Genomic DNA, 20,800 nt, shown 5'->3' with positions numbered 1-20,800 from the left:
GTATAATCTCAGTCATTGATAACATGTCAACAGTCTTCGTTGTGCACATTGAACAGCTTCCCAGTCCGAGGATAAAGATTCAATCAATCTTCTCACTTTTCTCCTTCATGAAAGTATCACACTAGACATCGTTTTTGAGGCTTTTATTTTTTTTCTGTTGGAGGAAGCGTTTTAGGAAAGTGCTTACCACTGAGGGACTCGGAAAGCTATGTGGACGACCTCTACTGCTTTCCGGCAAAGTGCTTCCCTTCACAAACAGGTAAAGGATGGGTTTAAAGAGGTCGGACTGGGGGAGGAGGATGTGGGGGACAGGGTGAAATGGAGAGGGGGGATTAAGACAATTGCTGCGCGGAAACAATCGGCCACCCCCACTAGTGGGGAACAAACCGACGATGGATTATGATGATGATGCTGGAAGATATCAGTTGGTTTGCAAGCTGCAATTTAAACTGAAGCAATTAGTCACAACACTGACTGGCGTGGTCTTTGAGCTGGAGGTAGACCATCTGAATGCAATAAGAAATTACTATTGGTAGTTTGGTACTGCCAGCAGACAGTGAGTCAGTACGCATTGAGGAAGTGTCAAAAGAAAAACCTGAAATATCACTCTGTGATGATCCGGAGCTTTATCTATTTTATCTAAGTATTGATGCAATTCAGATGGAAAATGTCATGAGAAAACAGCTAAACAGCTGGCTAGTCATTACATTGCATAAGAAATTCCACAAACAACACATTTAGAAGTTTGAAGGGTTTCCCCTGTTTTACCTAGTTTTACCCGATTTCACCCAGGGGAAACTGAAAAAAACCTTCCAGAGGTTTTACCCAACCAACCTTGCTGCTATAGCATCCTAGCTTTTTATACTATGGATTGATTAAATTAGGTTTTAGAATAAGTGGAGCAGCAGCATGTTCTTGAACTGATTTTGTCAGTTTTCTGTCTCAAAATTGTGGTGTTTATTTGAAGCTATAGCAAAGGGTAAGGTTACTAGTACTACAGTCTGCAGGTTTCACTTTTGCGTAAGAAAAATGTCCTGTCTAGACCGGATGCAACCTATTTTGAAACCAACTTTTTGAAAATATTCTAACCCTAACCCGAAATTTGGTTTATCAACTATTATTTCAAGATACTTAGCGTGGTCATGGTCAACTGTTTCAGCAACTCTGATCAGCGAATTTGGCGCTTCTGTATTTTTTCTCTCGATCTTTTCAAGAAAAAAAATTGAAATCATCATCATAATCCATCGTCGGTTTGTTCCCAACTAGTGGGGGTGGCCGATTGTTTCCGCGCAGCAATTGTCTTAATCCCTTTTCTCCATTTCACCCTGTCCCTTGCATCTTCCTCCTTTAGTCCGACTTTTTCAATCAGAGACTTCGGCTCTGTTGTAATATTATTTCTCGATCTTTTCGGGGGACAAAATAGGTCGCACTCTATCAGACCTACCCTTTCTTTCTCTGCGCGTGCCTGTTTCAAATGACATTTCATTGGTATATTGTATAACAATGTATATCAAATCCATCTTTTCAAGTTGGTGCATGATGTGGTTTATTGCATTACACTTTTAAACTCAGATTACACATTAAATGATTGTCAATCAATACATTAAGTGGCAGCGTGGCTCTATTGTAGATGGATTTCAAGCCAGAGCAGAATATGTTCTTACCATTGTAAGTAGATATATGGTACCGGTCGGTATATCATCTTTCCATTGCATTATAATTTAAAACAAGGACTACATTTTTAACGTATTCTTGTAATTCAGTATGCTATTGCTCTAAGACAGGCAATGTGCAAGTTGGCATAATTATGGCAAGTTTTGACAATTTTTTTTGTTTCGTCTGAAAGAACTTTTTAATGATTATTGTAACCAATACTTTGCAGAAAATTTTATTATTACTGTTGTTATGACTGCAATATTTATTCATTAGTAATGCATTCTAGTCTTTTGATAAGCTTTTATCAAAGGCATGTGTCAAGACAATTTCGACTATTTGCTAACGCCACCAAAAGATCCGCATGTGTGACTCATCAACCACCTGGAAGAGCATCATCAACTGAGAATTTCAACCAACCTGATGAAAATGAAACCACTCCAGTATTTGACACTGGTGCAATGCGAAATGATCCTTTGAGAATAACTCTGCAGACAATTCATTCAACAAACACAAGGAAAATTTATCCACGTAATAGTGGTGGAAGCAAATTAGGCTATGGAGAACTTGAAGTTCAGATACGATATAACAATGACAATCGTCCTTTTGTTGTTATTTTAGTTGACCGAAAATCGTACTACATTAATCCATTTCCCAATTTTTTACGTTTTATGGCAAGTAACAACACTGGTACACCGGTTTTAAGTGATGTAATCTTTACAAGGCTAAATTGGAAATCAGCTTTCACAATACTACCTCAGATAGTAACTGCAGAACAATTTAAAAAAAATGAAACAGTTTCTGTTTTCGGGCCACCTGGAATTGGTGATGTTTTCTCTTCATCTCTTACTCTTTTATTTTCAGTCAGAGCCAGAGAGCAACATAGGAGTAAATTGATTTTTCATGAACATTTTGACAATGCAGTAAATGTTGTTGAAAGTAAACCTCTCAATGTTTTTGTTGTCAACATCGCACTGAAAAAATCAACTTTATTTAACCAGACAGTTTCTTCAAACACATGTACTGATACTGTTTCTGGTTATATTTTTGAATACACAACAGATTCCACACAACCAGTTGATGGAAGTTCCGCAGTGTATTCTTGGGATGATTTTTGTACTATTGAGGAATACATTGAATATATTAGAAACTTCAAATCAAAACTCTCTGAACATGAAACAAGTTCAAGCAAAACCACGTTTGCATTTTTAGATTTACCTAATTCAGTATATTTTGATGAAATGCTCAAAGAAAATCGGTTTCATTTTCACCATGAGTCCAATTCAAAAATCTCTTGTATTTTTCATATGTCTCCACCTGAACTTTATAATTCAAGTAAATATCAAATGTGGATTAAGTCATTCGGGCCCATGTGCAAACATGTTCTCATTTCAGAAAGAAATTCTTTCAGGATGTTTAACTATAAACTTGAGTGTTACAGAGGTATTTGTCACACTCTGCAACCACAATTCTTTCCTGTGCATGGGAACAAACATTGCTTGAACGTTTTGCGAGACATTTTGCAATCTGCTGTGCCTTCCAAAAGAGTTGTTCCTTTTGAGGTTTATTATCTCAATCGGGAAAATAAACAGCTGCTTCCAAAAGCGATGGACAAGTTTTCTGAAAACATATCAAAAACATCTCGAGCATCATTAGACTTAATCCCATTGAGTAGACCGGTCTCGTCTGAGCTAAATCATGAGTTGGCAGAAATTGATTATCCAAGAGTGGTTGTGCTGGGTTCTGGTGGCAGCCATGTGTCCTTGCAAAGGGCGTCTCCGTGTTTTTTGCTTCAACTCAACAATGAAACATCAATGTTGTTGGATTGTGGTGGAAATACTGCAGAGCAACTGGAAAGACATTTTGGTGTTGATTTGTTGCCCCATGTATTGTCGACAATTAAAGTTATTATGATCTCACACAAACACACTGACCACTGGGTTGGGCTGTTGGGTCTGCTGCATCAAATGCAATCCAAAGTAAAAAAATTTCATGAAATAATAACATTTTTACCGCATCGTCTCACACGATTTTTTAAAATTCACTGTTTGAAGGATGAAAAAGAAGCGTTTTCGAAAGTAACTTTTTGTTCCATTGAAGAAACACTCACAAACACACGTTACCGGTATGTGAATAGAGTTGTTAAAAAAGCTGGCATAAGGCGATTAACATTAGTGCCAGTCGATCATGGACTGTCAACATTTGGATTCATCATAGAATGCCAAGACGGGAAGAAAATTGTTTATTCTTCAGATACTTTGCCACTGTGCGAAAAGTTGATAGAAAAAGGAAAAAATGCTGAGCTTTTGATACATGACTCATTATATGTCAGAGATGAGAATGCAGCGTTGGCTGCTTTTAAAATGCATAGTACAATGAGAGGGGCAGTTGCCACTGCACACAAGATGAATGCAAAAAATGTGATGTTGACCCACTTTTCTGGTGCATTCAATGTTGTCCCAACCGAGAGTTTGGAAATTTCTGAACCCTATGATGGAAATATTTTGTATGCTATAGATCATTTGGAAGTTTCACTTTCACATCTGAAGTATTTTCCTTATATCCATGATAGCCTGAAAGATGTCTTCCCCATCGATGATGAAAAGAAGAGGACTGCGTCAGATAAAAAGACCTCTGAACTTGTCGACCTTTATGGCGCTGTTTCAAAAACGTTTGTTTAAAAATTTTTTTTTTCGCGATCTATTTTCAATATTTTCTTGTGCTTCACGACTTACAATTATCAAGAAGTTGCAAACCTCATGAGAAATTCGTGCACCACTTTATAGCTTTCACTGCTCGTATTGTATTGTAGCCTACTGTGCATGATATAATATGAACTATTGAACTTCCTACCAGCCTTGGAAGGAGCGCAATGTTAGCACCGCATATCAACCATAGTCTACGTCGTATTTTTATTTCACATGCGTTGCAATCGTGTTTTCGTTCCTCCTGCGCTCTGACATAATGTGATATGCGAGAAATTTTAAATGCTGATAAGCAATCATAAAACGCAATTATAACGTGATGCTATTTTTTAGAAGAGTGTTTGACAAAATTGTAGGAAAGCTGCTTAGCTGAAAAAGAGACACACCGGTGCTAACGTATATAGTTAGAATGAGACCCCTTATTGATCCATGTTTTTCTGCCTTTGCGCAAGGTGACGGCGTACCGTTGGTCTATTTGCTTTTCAAGCGTAGAAACTTTAAGCAGCTAAATGTATGAACAAACATGCGTTTAAATCGTAGGCCACGGTTTAAACCCTTTCATTCACATATCATAAACGATAGCTTTCAAACTCAAGTCTACAGCTCTTTTTTGATGTTGCCATTTTCGCATCCATACTGTCATGATGATCATATACGATACTAAACCTTTCACCGCAACGCGAACTTTGTAAGAAACAAAATTTTCTTAATTTTTTTCGTTGCACTTGAGTTAGAATTTTAATAAAATTAAAAAAGTAAAATGTAGAAAAAAAAATTATGACTGATAGAACAGGCTACCACAGGTAGGCCGTAATTTTATTGAAAAAACAAGCAGATTGACGAAGAACATCAATATAATCGCGATATCACTGGTACTTTGCATTAGCAGCTTCTAGTAATCTGGCAGCACTGAATAGCGAACAGAATCACGCATTGCTGGCATTTCGAGAACACTTAAATTAGCAACGCATATCGAAAGGGAAATTCAACTACTCAATAGTTTTGAATGAGTTTTTCACAAGAGACCGAAGAAAAACAAAGAAAACTTGAAAATATCACTTGTCCTTTAATAGCCAACCACGTCTACGCCGCTTTTCACCAAACCCAAATCGTATCAGGGACGTAGCTACAGAAGGCGCCTCTAAAATTTTATCTTGTTCCCAAAAAATGTTTTAATGCCATTCTACTGTAATTCATGTTGAATGAGGTTTGCCCCTCCTCTAAACTTTTCTTTCTAGCTACGTCATTGAATCGTATCAGACGAAACGGCAGTTAAGGCGATCAACGTCATACTTTATAACAACGTTTGCAAACAGCGCATACAAATATCATTGACAAGATCAAGACACGGATCCAACTGGCATGATCGTCGCGTACAATCTCCTTACACATTCCGTCAACGTTTCCTCAAGTGACGAGTCTTCGGGACAAGCTACAGCCTGAAATATCATGTTGATAATGGAATGGCAGTTCGATTTAACAGATTGCCAATTATTTCGTGCAGTAAGCTACGTCATCCTCAAACAATAAACATAAAAAAAATATACTACCACTATCCATTCAGTATTCACACATTGTCACCGGGTTAAAACTGGACTACTACTATCCATCACTTTAAAATTATCTCGGAGCATTGACTCGGAATAGCCTAAACCAGAGTTTTTCAATCTTCTTTGAACCACGGAACACCAAACAATTTCACGATGCGATCAGGGTTCCCACGCAGTTGGGAATCTGAAACCCCGTTTTCCAGATTAGGGAACGTTCAAATATTACGTAACGCCTTCGAGGGGGAGGGGGGGGGTTTATGCAAAGCGTTACGTTAGCGTCACATCGGGGGGGAGGGGGTTCAAGCAAAACGTTACGTAACGCTTTCGAGTACGGAATGGTAGTTTTTTGTGCTGAATTCGTAGTGAAAAAGCGTTACATGGGGGAGGGGGGATTGAAAAAAGCGTTACGTTGGCGTTACATGGGGGGGGGTCAAAAATTCGGAAAAAAAGCGTTACGTAATATTTGAACGTTCCCTTAGGAAAAGGTCGGGAATTTCGTGAAACCTCCCTCTTGGTATTAAAAAAGTATGGAAAACCTTGATGACTAAATTGTACATAAAGAATCTTGCGATGTGAACCGGCTTCAGTTTAGGACTTTTGAAAAAGTAAAGTTTTCTGTTCGAACAGGAATCTTCTACATTATTATTTTTTTCATGCTATTTCGAATGTAATAGAGTCCGGATATAAGCTACAATTTTAAACCTGTGCATGATCGTGTTTAGAAATAACACAGCACAGAAATTTTCATTCATTATTATTAAGCACTGTTAATGCGCAAGTTACATCGAAGTTATGTAGGGAATTTTTAAAATTTGGTAGTGAATAAGTAGGGAATTAGGGAATAAACAATGGAAATAAACAAATAACAATGTGTGGGAATGATGATGATGATGGGAATGATGATATTAGATTGGGAATGATGATATTAGATTGGGAATGATGATATGGGAATGATGATGATTGGGAATGATGATATTAGATTGGGAATGATGATGTCTATCACCCGTTGAAAATCACCGACGCCAAACAATTATGTATTTACGGTTTGTAAAATTCAATGTTGATATCACGCGAACGATACGACGTCTTAAAGAATCCACTCACCCTCGTTTTACTGTTGATTTTCACATCGATCCCATTAATGTCCAATAAGATTTCATCTTCTGGGTGGCATTCACCAGGGACTGTTGTTTTGAACGACTGCTCACCAAACATGCTCTCCAGCATCACCTGGCGGAAGAATAAACAGTGCAATATATAGGTATGTGGTTCATGTGTAGTCATCTGCTCCTACGATTTTGGAATGTTAGTGCCTTGACGAGACACAGCCGCGTGCTCTCGAGCGGTGTCGAACCGACGTCCTTTCGAACGTCGCGCAAACATTCTCACCACACAGTGCTACCGCATCTACATTAACTGCCAGCAAAGTAAGCAGAAAAAATGAAAAACTTTGTGCAGGCCCTCCTACCTCCAATCTCTCTTTGAACTCCCTATAAAGATCGGGTTTCGTAATTCGCTGAACGGGGATCTTCCGCGCCTGCGGATCAGTGTCCACTCGAAGCACGATTGCCAGCACGGCGTCCGCGTACATGTCGTTCACCGGGTTAGCTGTCCACTGCAAGGGAGGATGGTCATTGGTCAGTTACTTACCACTTAACTTTTTATACATATTAATTGCTGAAAAAAAAAAACTTATAAGCAAAACCACACAACACAAGTTTTAAGCACGAATCAAAATTAAAAACGTTTTGCGCCGTAATGAAAGAGGCAATAGTGTCCTTGTTTAGAATTCAAATTTCTTGCAATTATAGAATCACACCAATTCAATCTACCAGGCTAGGTTGCCATTATGTGTGATATACTAATTATTTTTTGAAGCAAGCCAAATACTACAAGACAAATCAATACATTTCAATATGTTCAGACCCACTGGGCCGGATAGTTACCTCAAGCAAAAGCATGTTGACTTCTTTGACGATCGTGACCGCGCCAAAGATCTTAAGCGCTTCTCGATTGTTCGGAAGTTTCGTCGTGACAACGTCGTCGGAGAGCTGATGCAGGTAATACTTGAGCAGCGACATCGGCGCCGAAAACGAAACCGATTGTCGCTGAGTGAGAACCGACGTCGACAAGTTTGTGTTTGCTGTCAAAATTTTTGACGCGTTGAGTAAAAGTCACAGATAGTTCGTCTCTTCAACTTTACTTTATGCAAAAATTGACGTATCGTATTTCTTCGATTCGCTAAGTAACCTAAACAGCAAAATCTGTTATTTTTACATTGATTTAACGTCTGCACACGTTGCTGTCGGGGAATGCAGACTTTAGTAAGTCAAGTTTGCATCGATATTAATCCATACTTAGCTTAACGGCAAACAAACAACTCCTGAAAACTATACATAAAGGACAAAAAATTTGATAAACTAAAAATACTGTAGACCTGAAACTAGACAACAGAAAATGTAAATAACCTTTAGAGATTACGAAAGTATGTTACGCTCATCTCCTAAATAAACTGAGTTGTCGCTAACCTAGCTCCAACAATCCAAGATAAACCTTCATACCTGATAGGTCACTAGGTGCCAGTATGTGATAGTTGAAGTTTCGTTTAACTAAAATCCCAGACAGCTTCTCGCCATGCTTTGGTTTATTCACCGCTAAATTTCCCATGACCTTCGCCATTTTTTCTCCTCTGCATAAAAAATAAACATTAATATAGTACTGACTTTCCAGATTCAGCATATCTGGGGAAACTTGTTTCAGCCAACGCTAGTCAAGCAAATGCTATTGCTCGACACTTACTGAAGACATGACAGCTAGCTGTAATTTTACATTTCGCCATCATTATTGTCTAGAATGGAAAAGTACCAGGATACAGTACCGTAACGAAACGCTTGTACCAGAGAAGTGAATATAAAATACATTTCCTTCTGACTCAAATGTCATAATTTTGACGCAAACTATAATCAACCGGCCGCCAAGTTAAATAATTTGCTTGTCCTTGCTTGTTAAGCACCGGCAAGCCAATAAAGAGAGCAAAAGCTGGTAAGATTTAAAACGATCATGGACGCTTTGACCAGGTGTTTGAGCAACGAAGTCTGTGGCTTTGATTTCGAAAGACCCTCAAAGTCGTATGATACCAACAAAAAAAACGTTGTTTCTGTACAGAAATCTTTGAGAGAAGTTTGGAATCATAGAAAACCTCTTGATTGAATTCGTTAAGAGCCATACTTGAAGTAAAGCTGCACAGATTCTGTGTTCTTCGGATTATGGATATTGATTGTAGTTTCCGTGTCATCCTCATACTCTCGGTTGAGGGCAGCTTTCAACCTCCCCATCTCATTTGCTTCACCGTGTACAAGGACCTAGTGAGAGAAGATGGCAACACAGAAGTGAAACAGGGCTAGTATTTATAGAAATGTTCAAGCCCAGAGTAAAGATGAACTATGACAAGATGTTGCAACTGATAATTTGCAATCTGCACTTATCCCGACGTTTCTTCCAGACACGACTTCTTCAGTGAGCTAGATTAAGTAATTATGGTAGAGCTCAGAACCATGTTGCATTGTTGTTGTTGACAATTAAGCATACCAAATAAAGTTAAGGGGACACTCCTGATAGATTATCACTTTCAGCACCGCCCTTAATAAATTGGTCGAAAAATATGCATTACTTATAAAATACGATATATTATATATCTTTGGAAAGAGTATTAAAATATGGCACTTACATAAATAAAAAACGTTTCGGTGAAAAAATGCAAAAGTTTTTCTATCTTTTTTTTTAATTTTTATTTTCGGTAAAAAGCTTAAGTCTCAAGGGAGAACTTATATAATTCCTAATTTTTTTCTGGCATTGTCGCCATATAATGATGAGATTTTCTTCCACAGGTGTATATTTAAAAAATAAATGAATTTTGAATTTATGTACTAGAAAAATTTAATAAATTTGCAATTGTTTTTTAAATTTTAAGTGAAACCACACAGAAATAGCAAAAATCCTCTCACAGACCACTTCTCCAATATATATTGATTAATGATTATGCCTACAAAATTTCATGCCGTTCTGACAAGAAATAAATGACTAGTTGAAAACATCAAAAATGACTTTCGAAGAATACAGCATTTGAAAAACACCCATTAAAACACAAGCTACATTACTCACACATATCACTGTAAGTTTTGACACACAAAGACATTGAATAGAATCAAAATTTGACCATTCGAAAACCTGATGAAATTTACTGCTTTTTAGATACAAAAAAAATAAATAAAAAAATTATTTCCATCAGGAGTGTCCCCTTAACTTAAAAACAAACCATAAATTGTTTTGTTCAAAGCAAAATTGCGAGAAATAGCAATGCACTATTTAACCGACACGGTAAACCACTCTTTTTACCTAGATTCAATGTATGTAAAAAATTTACAGATTAGGAAGGCACAGGGCTGTAGGCTACTTACAACATGAGGTGGCTTCATGGCACGAACAAACTCGGAGCACTGCTTGTAGTCAACATGGGCAGAAAACGAAATGTAGTCCACCGACATCTTTAATGGGATTTTCTGTCCGGACATTGAGCTCACTTCTTCAGGCTCGCTCAGGATGTGCTGAAAACAACGTCAAATGGTGAACGCCAACAATTAGGAGTCCTGAATAAGCATGAGAAAAAGTTACACAATAAAACAAGTTAACTCAAAAAATGCCGAGGTTCACTGAAATCGTGTTTCGTTCAATAAACGAAACATATAAGTGCGCACATAAACTATGCTTTTGAAATAAGTACTCCAGCCATGGCAGTGGGATGGCGCAACGGATAGGGCGTTGGCTTTCCACTTATGCAAACCTGGTTCGACAGCTGGCTTAAGCTGGTTGTTGATAAACACCGCTAACGTCCACCCAGGCGGTAATATATTGGGTAGACAACTAGACATGGTTGCTAGGTGAAAGATAGCCGAGAGAAAGGAACTGGCCATCTTTCTCTCATTAGTGCCAAAGGCATAGTGTGATGAGAACCTTATCTTATCATTTCCCAAAGCTCAGAACTGAGTATGGTACTACGTTTTACTCCAGACACCAGTTATGAAAAAAATAAAAGTGTGCTTTCAAGTGATAACGTGCAAAATCGTAATACGACCGTACTTTAGCCAATGTTCCCTCCACACAGTAGCCAGCCACTATCACGCCATTTCGTCTGTCGGTGCACCAACTCTCGAAGAGCTCACGAGACAGACCGCTCTGCATCATTCCTGGTGATGCCATCACCACAGATGGGCCAACATCCTCAAAATGTTCCATGCCCTGATGATCAAAAGTTAGGGAATTGTATCCAACGCTCAATACGAGGAAGAAATGTAATTACACAGACAGCAAATCAACCGATTATTACATTGATTCAGCGTCTGTAGACGTTGATCGATGCAATGAATCAATGTAAAAAGCGGTAGATTTGTTGTCGGGGCATGTGAACTGCCACAAAAATATCAAAAAACACCAAACGAGCAGAACCGTACAGAAAAATTCGGGCCCGGTGCCAATGAAATCCTTGGGCCTTGTAAGATGTAGGCACTTGTAAGAAAAACGCACCATATCCAACGAATACGATGCGGTTTCTTCAAGTTCCTGGCCCCTTGAAATAACGGAATGGATTAAACCTCATCTTCAAATTCGAAATGTGTTTGAACTGGAATGGATTAAACCTCACCTTTAAGTTTGAAATGTGTTTGAACTGGAATGGATTAGATATATGAAGTTGTTTCTGTATCTTTTGGTTCATTGCGTTCGAATATGTTTGGTAAACAGCCATACACTTCTTGGCCAAGCTTGATGCATAATAGATTGGTACATCATGGAGCTCAGGATGGTGCGCCCAGTAATCGTCTGCAAGCAAAGATGAAGTGTATTTGCAATTTTCTTTGATGTTAAAAAGTTTAACCCATACTGCAATCCCGATATTGAAAGCAAGAATAAATGAATCACCGTAGCACAGAAAAGGCCTGTTTTCTCGTCACGGCGTGACGCAATGATGTTACTGATATTAAAGTACGGCATCGTGTAACGCATGGAAGAAGTCACGTATCCGATGAAAATCCAGTCATTTGACGTCCATGGGAATAACCCTCAAGTACGTCCTAAGAAGCGCTGGCTAGACGAAGTTGAGGATGATCTGCGGTTGGCACATCTTGTCTCATTCGACCCTCAGGACCGGGTGGAATGAAAAACATCAGATAAAGCAGACATTTGTTGGCATCCAACCCTCCCAATACGGGGAACAAAAAACAAATTAAACCATATAGATCAGGGCTTTCCAAACTATGGGTCGCGTAATTTTAGGTAATCGCAATTTTAGGGTCGTTCAAAAAATTAAAAATGGGCCTAAAGTGGGTAATTTACACTGTAAACTGCCCACCAAGAGATCGCATAGAAAATAATTTTCTGAAGTGGGGTCGCACAACAAAAAAGTTTAAGAAGCCCTGGTATAGATAGGTATCAGGCAAGCCAACAAGTTGCACGTTTCAAGCGACTACAGTCCGGCCGGTACCAAGAATAAGCAGAAGCTCCTGTGCTCGTCCAAGAGCAAAGACAGGGATAAGGCATCTTCCACCTCTGCTGACAATGTCTTGAACAGTGCTGGTGAATCTTGCTTCTCTCTCTTCTCGAGGTTCATGGATGTGTGTCCCATAAGTTGCTTCCTGGGGAAATAAGAGGAATTGACAAAGCTTTTCACAACCGCCAGATATTTTTTAAAATTGCACAACACATCATGAATTTTAACACTACTTACGGTAATTAAAACATCGGGCCGAACGGCCGGGATTTCTGCTGCCATTAAATGGCGATCTTCTTCTCTCGAGTAATCTCCCGTGTAAAGAACGCGAACACCCGCTATCTCGATCATAAACATCGCAGCTCCAAGTACATGGCCTTAAAAATATACAACGAGTGTAAGTACTCATCGCCTAGGTTTTATTCAATTCACAAACGGCTGTAATTTCATTTTCTGAACTATACTTTTGTTGTAGTAGATCTGCATTCGGTAGAAGCATAACGAAAGAGCATTGGTGCAATTCACACTCACCAGCATGATAGCACCAAAACTTGATACCCCCAACAACTTTCTCTTCATGGAAGTTTATTGTTTCAATCCGAGACATAGATTCTTCTAGATCGGCTTCAGTGTACAACTGGTCTTCAGTGGAAATGTTGCTGAACAGAAAAAACATTAAACACTCAAAAAATTTGTAATAAATTGTGGAAGTTCCATATATTAAAAAAAGTTAACAATAAATTTACTTGCGTTACAGACAAAAAAGCTATAGACATTACACACGCATGTGTGATCTATGTTAAACTACCGTACTGTATAAGTGAACAAACAAAGAGCTAAAAAGAATACAAATGTCATCACATTCAAGCTGATGCCTGGTTGAAGATTTAGATTAAGTGAACGGAAAGAAAGGAGTCAATATTCATGTCCTACCTTCAGGCAAGCAAGAACACAAATTATAATACAATAATAAAGAATTTCCTTGAAGTGATAACGCGGACAGCTCACCTGACTTTAATATAATCAGACAATAACCATCTATAGACGGCTTTGGTAGCATGAGTCATGAAAACACGACCTTTAAAAGGGGTCTTTTGTAAGAACCAGGGCAAACCACCGGCATGGTCAAGATGGAAGCTGGCAAGAAATGACAGATTAGTGGTTACCCTGGACAGCTTGAAGTCTTAAGATGATTTCAATCAATTCTATGTTACGGAACCACAGAAACAAAAAATCGTGTTTGACAACACAACTGTTTCAACATCTTTTCGTTAAACATAACAAAGTCAATTTTATCCAGTAATAGCCAAAAATTTCAATCAGAACCTTTCCAATTATGTTTTGGAATATTTGCTACCCCAGGATATGCAGCCACACTACTGCGTGAATGGTTCATGTAAGAGAAATTATTACACTCACTGTGTAATGAGGAGCAAGTCAATTTTTTCTGGATCTGAGAAATCAAGATACGGCAGGCCAGCTAGACCACTGATGCCAGGATGAATTCCACAGTCCAACTAAAAAGGGAAAATAAGCAATTGATTTGAAATATAATACATTTTGAGATAAAATAAAAAATATATACAGTGTTGTACGTTGACGCCGTCAATTTACGTCATTTGACGCCGTCAACTTTTTGTTGACGCTGAGGCTAGCGCCGTCAATTTATTTTTTAGTTGACGGAAGTGATAGCGCCGTCAACTATTTGGCCGATTTTAAGCGTCAAGCGCTATGCGTCATTTTTTGTTTTCATGGAAAATCTCGTTTCACAATCAGAGTTTCACGATGTATTTTGGCCATCGCGACTCATCCAAATTACCCGTTTTCGCGTTGGTTGGAATGGCTACCTGGAAAATACAAGCGGAAGAAGTTCGCCAAATGGTGATCACTCATATCGTGAGCAGTATCGAGAAGGAGGGATCAAAGAGAGAAAGAGGAAAATCAATGAATGTCATCGCGGAGGTTGAAGATACATTATTTCAAGAGCTCTATACCCTTGAAAACAGCGATGTTGGTGCAGTGGACCTCGTTAAAAGATTTATATATGCTAAACCATCACAGCACGCTTGGAACAGTGATCCCTTTCCGAGCAAACGTTTTCAAGACTTGTTCTTGAAATACAACACACCAATACCATTCAGCGCTACTGTGGAACGCATGTTTTCACTTGGAAAGGACATCATGCGTCCCAAACGCAGCAGATTGTCAGACAAACGTTTTGAAATGCTTGTGTTTCTACAAGTAAATAACTAATAAGCTAAGCAACTAATTACAATACCGTCTCAAAACATAAAACCTGCTCTTTATTTATAGCCATTGTTCGCCTAAACTTAATTGCAATACTTTTGTTTTGAGAGACCCTGGCTAAAATAGCACTAGAAATTAGCGCTGACGCCGTCAATTTCTTTAAGAGCTTACGCAATACTTTACGCCGTAAAGTTTTTAGGCATTTCGCGCTGACGCTAACGCCGTCAATTTATTTCATTGACGCGTACAACACTGAATATATATAACATGAAGCTGCGAGGTTACAAACCATAATTTTCTTTTCTTTGAATTCAAGCAGGTGGCATGATCGCCCCACTTCTTGACCAGCCCCACTGTCAAATAAAAGAAAATGGTAAAAATATAAAGCTATAAAAGCAAAGCCCTGCAAAAACAGCAAACAACATCGTTTGAAAAAAAAGTATAGCAATATTTTAAAACTTTTAAGTTATCACTTACAGAGGAGTTATCTTCAAAAGATCACTGTCTGAATGAAGTCTTGCTCCTTCTAAGTCTTCCATGGCAAAAAGATTTAACAAAAAATACTGATTTTACTACAGATTAAATTTTACTCTCTGCAAGTAATATGCTGCCATGTTAGACTTAAATTGCATTAAAACTGCTTTGTTCAAGCTATTTGTTACCCGATATATATTGGCTAAGATAACTGTAAAGTGGCGGAAAGTAAGATTTTCTACGACTTTGCCTAACTAACTTATCGAAAAACATAATAAAGATTGCTTAATGACGATTCAATACAGCAATTGCACTAGTAAACAATCTGTTGAAAAAAATGCAATAAAATCGAAACATGAAAATGTGAAACATCACATTGATCCCAATATACATGCTGTCAAGATCAGAATGCATTCTGACAGGTTGGAAAATTGTCCTTTTAATCGGTCTGATAAAATTTAAATGAACAGTAAATATTGTATCACCTACATTCCTACAATGGGCAGTTAACATACCAACATAATAAATTATGAGGCAATGCACATGAAAGTTGATTCCTACTTCAGGAAAGTACATTGACACCATCACGCAAAAGTTTTTAAACAATTGAACAATACCACTCAGTACTTCATGCTTGGAATGGCCCGTTTCGGTGAGTCCGATTCGGTGAGTCCGATTTGGTGAGTCCGATTTGGTGAGTCCGATTTGGTGAGTCCGATTCGGTGAGTCCGATCCCTTAACAGGGGATTTTTTCAATTTTTTCTTAAAATTATCGGGTACCATAGCCTAATTATCATTGCCGTTTTAGAGGTAGGGGTTAGAGGTTAGGAACTCACCGAATCGGACTCACCGAATAGTAGCAGACCCCTTCATGCTGATGTAGTGATTGCAGGGCTGTCTACAAATTGAGTGTACTTTAGCAAATCATATCAGTACCAGCAATACAATCCAAAATAGTAGTAATGTACTTACAATACATAATATATAAGCATCATAATATTATTGCAAACGTTACTCAAGTATTGACAATGATTACATCTTGGAGCTACCTACTGTAGTAGATTATTTCTTGCAATACAAATTAAACTATTGCACTGTTTTTTTCAGTTTCAACTTCTGTTTTTTTGATTGCAACAACTGATATTTTCCAAATTTATTTTTTGTACTGTAATAAAAAGGAATGTAAAAGGCTCGATTAAATTTTGACAAAGATTTTAGGGTATCAAGAAATTCAAACTCTTCCACTACTTCCCAAGCCCTTTTATCTTTACTGTATATAGGCTCGTGCTTTGTTCCAACACCATTGTTGAAGTCAATAAAAAAGTGACAATCAGCAATGTTAAAATATCTATCTTTTTCTTCAAGGTTTTGATCATTGAAGTTGAATCGCATGGCACGAGTACCCACCACGCCTGATGAAAGGAAACGCTGAGGCAGTTGTCCTCGAAATTCGGATTTCACAAATTGTAGTGTAAAGTTATGGGGCAAAAGAAAACTGGATGGAAACCGGTGCCATTCTTTCCCAACACAGACATTTATGGAATGAGGGGGGTCAACAACACTCTGGGCAATGTTGTGAAGTTTGGGGTAAATGTCCAAAGAAGCATGATAGCCTTGATAAAGAGCTAAAGTACGAGAAATAGACAATAGTGAATATAAAGTCAGTGTTATTGCTGTTATCCAATGCAATTTAACATAGTTATGAAATTTGAACACACAGTAAACCTTTTGCAAAGTAGCAAAGGTAATAGCACCACATAAACAAATGAATGGATAAACAGGAAAAAGAAACCTTTCTTCTTTATGTGGCTGAGAAAAAAATATGGCTATCCAAATGTACATTGGTAGTAGAGTAAATGTGAGCAAAAGTGAGGGTGGTTGGTAACCTTTGTATTTAAGCTTTATCATCAATTCAGCGATTGGAACAACAACAGCTGATGATAGTGCAAGTAAAAACACAAAATTAAAATTTAAGAATCCATTCATCATATAATACGACAATGGCTCTGTGCCATAAAGATCTGGCCCATGGTCAGTAAACACATTGTAAAGTAAAATATTAAGAGATGCTATAACTGGCTTGGCATAATAATATGAATCAATAAGAAAACAGGGCAGCATCATAGTCAACAATGCTATGAAACACCACTTTATAAAAAAGTAATATTTTTGTCGTCTGATCAGAATATCTACAGCAAGAGGAATGCCAAGAACAACTGAAAATGGCCATCCGATGATAGCCGAGGCTGCAACAGCTAATACAGCAAAATTTAAACGTCCTTGTAGCCAACTGCCAATCATCAAAAAAGTCATGTACATGCAAAATGAACTTGGTAAAAAGGCAGTTGACGAAATAAACATCCCTGGGCCAAATATTAAAAAAGCTAGGGTTATTCTGGCTACATTGTTTCCAAAGCGTAAAGCAATCCCATCATAAAATTGCACTTCACAAACTGTACACACCATGCAGAGGACCATTCTGATAAAATAAAACACCATGAGCTTATTTGCATTTAAAAAACCTAAATAGATCCATGTTAGCATTGAATGCATGTATACATAAGCCCAAGATCTGATCGCATACATTGGAGAATATTCCCAGGTCTGAAAGCCTTCACCATACAAGACATGATGTAACGGCTCCCAGTAGTTATAAGTTTCGTCACAATCATTGATATTGTTCATTAGCGCTGAACACAAATTAGCAGACATGAACAATTTCATTGCAGTGTTGGATTCAGGCAGCCAGACTTCTGATACACTTGATCGTTGACAACGTGGGTTGGGATCATCATCAGGCTCTGGTTCTCCGGGTTTTTGTTGAGGTGCAGTTTTCATATAAATCCCTTTTTTATGCTTCATCCCAAAATCTATCGGCCTCAAAACTTATGGCAAATACTTACAAAAAATTAATTTACAATGTTCAAAACCAAATTTACTAATCTGATTTACATTACACCTGTTAGATAGCATTAAGTAAGTAACTTCATATTATAGAACTATAACTTTTGTAAACTAATGTTTGCATAAATATCCATATTCGACTGATTCTGCTATTCTTAGACTAACAATTAAATCACAATTAGTATAGATATAAGGTGTCCACTGTCCAATAAACCATACAAATATATACAATAAAAAGTTTATAACTGCAAACAGTGGCACAACCCTAAGATGTTCCTTTAAGCAAATAACATTCCCTATCGTAATTACCAACACTTAAGCCAAGATATACCTATCACACATTAACCCACTCACCCAAGATTTAAATCCCAAAAACCAAAATCATTTTAATCTGCCAAAACATGAACCCTTTTCTTCAAATTGCAATCCCTGAACTACCAGTAGGCTTCACTTTGACGCAAAAAATAGCATTGATAATGATATGTAATTGTAAGTGAATATACACTAGTGCAGTGGTTCCCAACTCGTTTTTAAGGCGACCCATTTTTTAAACAAATTCAGTTTGGTAAAATCTTGCGACCCAAGCAAACTGTCATAATATTTTAAAAGCCATACAAGATTGTGTTGCAAACAAACAGCACTACAAAAGTAGTAACTTTTTCCGAAAATAATATGTTTATCAAATCACTAATGAGATAGCTGTGCTGGCTTGCTATCAGTGAGTTTTTGAAATCGAGGCGTTATTTTGCTTAGGCATAGCTGCATGTCGGCTTTAACTTCCAGCCGGTTTCGCTGTTCAGTTTTCAATACATACATGGCGCTAAATCCAATCTTACAAAACCAAGTTGTTGCAAATGGAATCTGTTTTTGAATTCCTAATTGTGAAACTGTGGGATACACTTTGTACATGGAAGCCCAAAAGTGGATGTTTGCAGAATCTTTGGGGTATTTGTCTTTGAAGGACGCAAAAGAAATAGGTTACGGTTTGCTACTTCTGTCGTTACGTCCATAAACTGTTCTGCAACATGGATGGAAAGTTGAGGCAGGTCTTTTCCAACAAATGGATCAATTATTTCATCATTTTGGTTATTAAGTGTTAAAGATTCTCCATAGTAGTGCACAAACTTTTTGGCAAACTGTTCCAGGTGTCTGATTATATCGTTTGCTTAATATCAACTTCATTGCCACAGATAGCCTATAATTGTGTTAGCTGAAGAAATATATCGTACTCATCTCTGGTGACATAACTTTTCCAGAATATAAGTTTTTTGTAGTAAGCAGAAACTTTTGCGGCGCGATCAATCACCGTAAAACCGTTGCCTTGCATATATAAATTTAGAGAATTCAGAGAGTCAAATATATCGGCAAGGTAAGCAACTTTTGCTTTGAAATCTTCTTGCAAAAACTTCTCGGCTAATCTCACACAGTTCTGTTGCCTCAGGAAGATAGCAATCTCCTCTTGCAAATTACAAACTCGCTTCAGGGCACGATCTCGTGACAACTATCGCACTTCTGTGTGCAACAGCAATGCTTGATAATAATCAGAGTCCACAAAGACGAAACCAAACGCCAATTTAGTGGACTTGTTTTGATGAAGTTTACACACTTCACATCATTCAACACTTCGTGCAGCTCTTGAGACGGCTTTTTTGCAGCAAAGGCCCCTCTGTGGAGAAAGCAGCACTTGAAAGTCCACACAGCACTTGAAGCTTTGTCTTTGATGCAGTTTACCACACCAGACTATGCGTGGTCCAACGTGTGGAAAACTTTGTCATAGTTTGTCCGACATAGCGTTCGTGACATAATAGTACACGTTACAATATATATCCCGTAACTTTTGTCAAGTTAATTTATGTTTCAGACTGAAATTTTTGTTGGGTTTACTTTTAATAATAATAATAACAATAATAAAAGCGAAAATTGTTAAAACTTCTTGCACTACGATCATGCTACAAAGCTTTCCGATGTCAACTCTTTCGCGCCCAGCGATTTTGCGCGGTTTGACCGCAAAACCCAGGCATTTTTGCTATTTTTTCTCTAACTTTAACGAGTTGACACGCATGACACCGATTGTGTATCTTGACATGGAATATTTCATTGGAAAGGTAATTTCATGTTCTAACTATAAATGTTAGAACCTACTTTCCTAATACAACATATTTGAAGATACAGTATTTTCAAAATGTGTACTTTTTCCAACTTTTTTTTTGTTAAAAATTTTGTGAAAATGAAGCATCTTACAAAAAAAATACTCCCACCTTTTCTATAGAACCTAAAAAGATTTTTTTTCTTCAGTGGACTTCCTAATGTTATAAAGTGCCAAGGAAAAATCAAATATGCCTTATTTCTTTAGTACATACTTTTCTTTTAACTGCTGTTGTCTAAAGTAACCACACTTTGTCAAATTTGAGCAATTTTTGTTTTTAAAAACATGAGAATATCAATAAAATAATCATTTTACAAGGGACCAGTAAATTTATGTATATTCTGCTACAAAGACAAAGTTTTATATCACACATCAGACAGCATCATTTTAAAATGATGCTGGGCGTTTCGCATTAAACCTCAAATCATTTTAAAATGATGCTGGGCGTTTAGCATTAAACCGCAAATCATTTTAAAATGATGCTGGGCGCGAAAGAGATAAAAGCGAAAATTGTTAAAACTTCTTGCACTACGATCATGCTACAAAGCTTTCCGATGTCTCGACATGAAACGCTTCATGA

The 20,800-nt window shown here is 37.7% G+C and overlaps 3 protein-coding genes across 3 annotated transcripts; 1 reads left to right on the top strand and 2 right to left on the bottom strand.

Annotated features, from left to right (window-relative positions):
* Positions 1 to 1,931: 1,931 nt before the first annotated feature.
* On the top strand, positions 1,932 to 5,037 carry LOC145786268 (zinc phosphodiesterase ELAC protein 2-like). Its single transcript, XM_082597909.1, has one exon. It carries the CDS (start codon positions 1,932 to 1,934, stop codon positions 4,332 to 4,334), a length of 2,403 nt encoding a protein of 800 aa, XP_082454035.1. The 3' UTR covers positions 4,335 to 5,037.
* Positions 5,038 to 5,145: 108 nt separating this feature from the next.
* Positions 5,146 to 15,291, bottom strand: LOC145786102 (cleavage and polyadenylation specificity factor subunit 3-like). The gene is made up of 16 exons (XM_082597750.1): positions 15,174 to 15,291; positions 14,986 to 15,049; positions 13,869 to 13,966; positions 13,458 to 13,586; positions 12,981 to 13,108; positions 12,687 to 12,826; positions 12,444 to 12,594; positions 11,607 to 11,782; positions 11,045 to 11,203; positions 10,366 to 10,512; positions 9,137 to 9,270; positions 8,470 to 8,597; positions 7,855 to 8,051; positions 7,377 to 7,523; positions 7,013 to 7,138; positions 5,146 to 5,797 (listed from the first exon to the last, which is right to left on the bottom strand). The coding sequence occupies exons 1-16, from the start codon at positions 15,233 to 15,235 to the stop codon at positions 5,699 to 5,701; spliced, it is 2,085 nt and encodes a 694-aa protein (XP_082453876.1). The 5' UTR covers positions 15,236 to 15,291; the 3' UTR covers positions 5,146 to 5,698.
* A 4-nt stretch (positions 15,292 to 15,295) lies between these two features.
* On the bottom strand, positions 15,296 to 18,048 carry LOC145786103 (alpha-1,2-mannosyltransferase ALG9-like). The gene is made up of 2 exons (XM_082597751.1): positions 17,165 to 18,048; positions 15,296 to 17,047 (listed from the first exon to the last, which is right to left on the bottom strand). Exons 1-2 carry the CDS (start codon positions 18,030 to 18,032, stop codon positions 16,257 to 16,259), a joined length of 1,659 nt encoding a protein of 552 aa, XP_082453877.1. The 5' UTR covers positions 18,033 to 18,048; the 3' UTR covers positions 15,296 to 16,256.
* Positions 18,049 to 20,800: the final 2,752 nt, after the last annotated feature.

This window comes from Aplidium turbinatum, chromosome 17 (assembly GCF_918807975.1).
Source record: "Aplidium turbinatum chromosome 17, kaAplTurb1.1, whole genome shotgun sequence".
NCBI lineage: Eukaryota > Metazoa > Chordata > Ascidiacea > Aplousobranchia > Polyclinidae > Aplidium > Aplidium turbinatum.
This window is presented reverse-complemented; position numbering and strand designations above follow the sequence as displayed.

What these genes read in the sequence shown, in the direction of transcription:
- LOC145786103 (XM_082597751.1), bottom strand. Translation starts at nt 18,032, where the DNA reads ATGAAGCATAAAAAAGGGATTTATATGAAAACTGCACCTCAACAAAAA. An exon ending in TGGCACAGAGCCATTGTCGT is followed by an intron (nt 17,048 to 17,164) that starts ATTATATGATGA and finishes AAGGTTACCAAC; the next exon opens with CACCCTCACTTTTGCTCACA.
- LOC145786268 (XM_082597909.1), top strand. Translation starts at nt 1,932, where the DNA reads ATGCATTCTAGTCTTTTGATAAGCTTTTATCAAAGGCATGTGTCAAGA.
- LOC145786102 (XM_082597750.1), bottom strand. Translation starts at nt 15,235, where the DNA reads ATGGAAGACTTAGAAGGAGCAAGACTTCATTCAGACAGTGATCTTTTG. An exon ending in GACTTGCTCCTCATTACACA is followed by an intron (nt 13,587 to 13,868) that starts GTGAGTGTAATA and finishes ATTTCTTGCCAG; the next exon opens with CTTCCATCTTGACCATGCCG. An exon ending in AACACATTTCAAACTTAAAG is followed by an intron (nt 11,204 to 11,606) that starts GTGAGGTTTAAT and finishes TTTGATCATCAG; the next exon opens with GGCATGGAACATTTTGAGGA.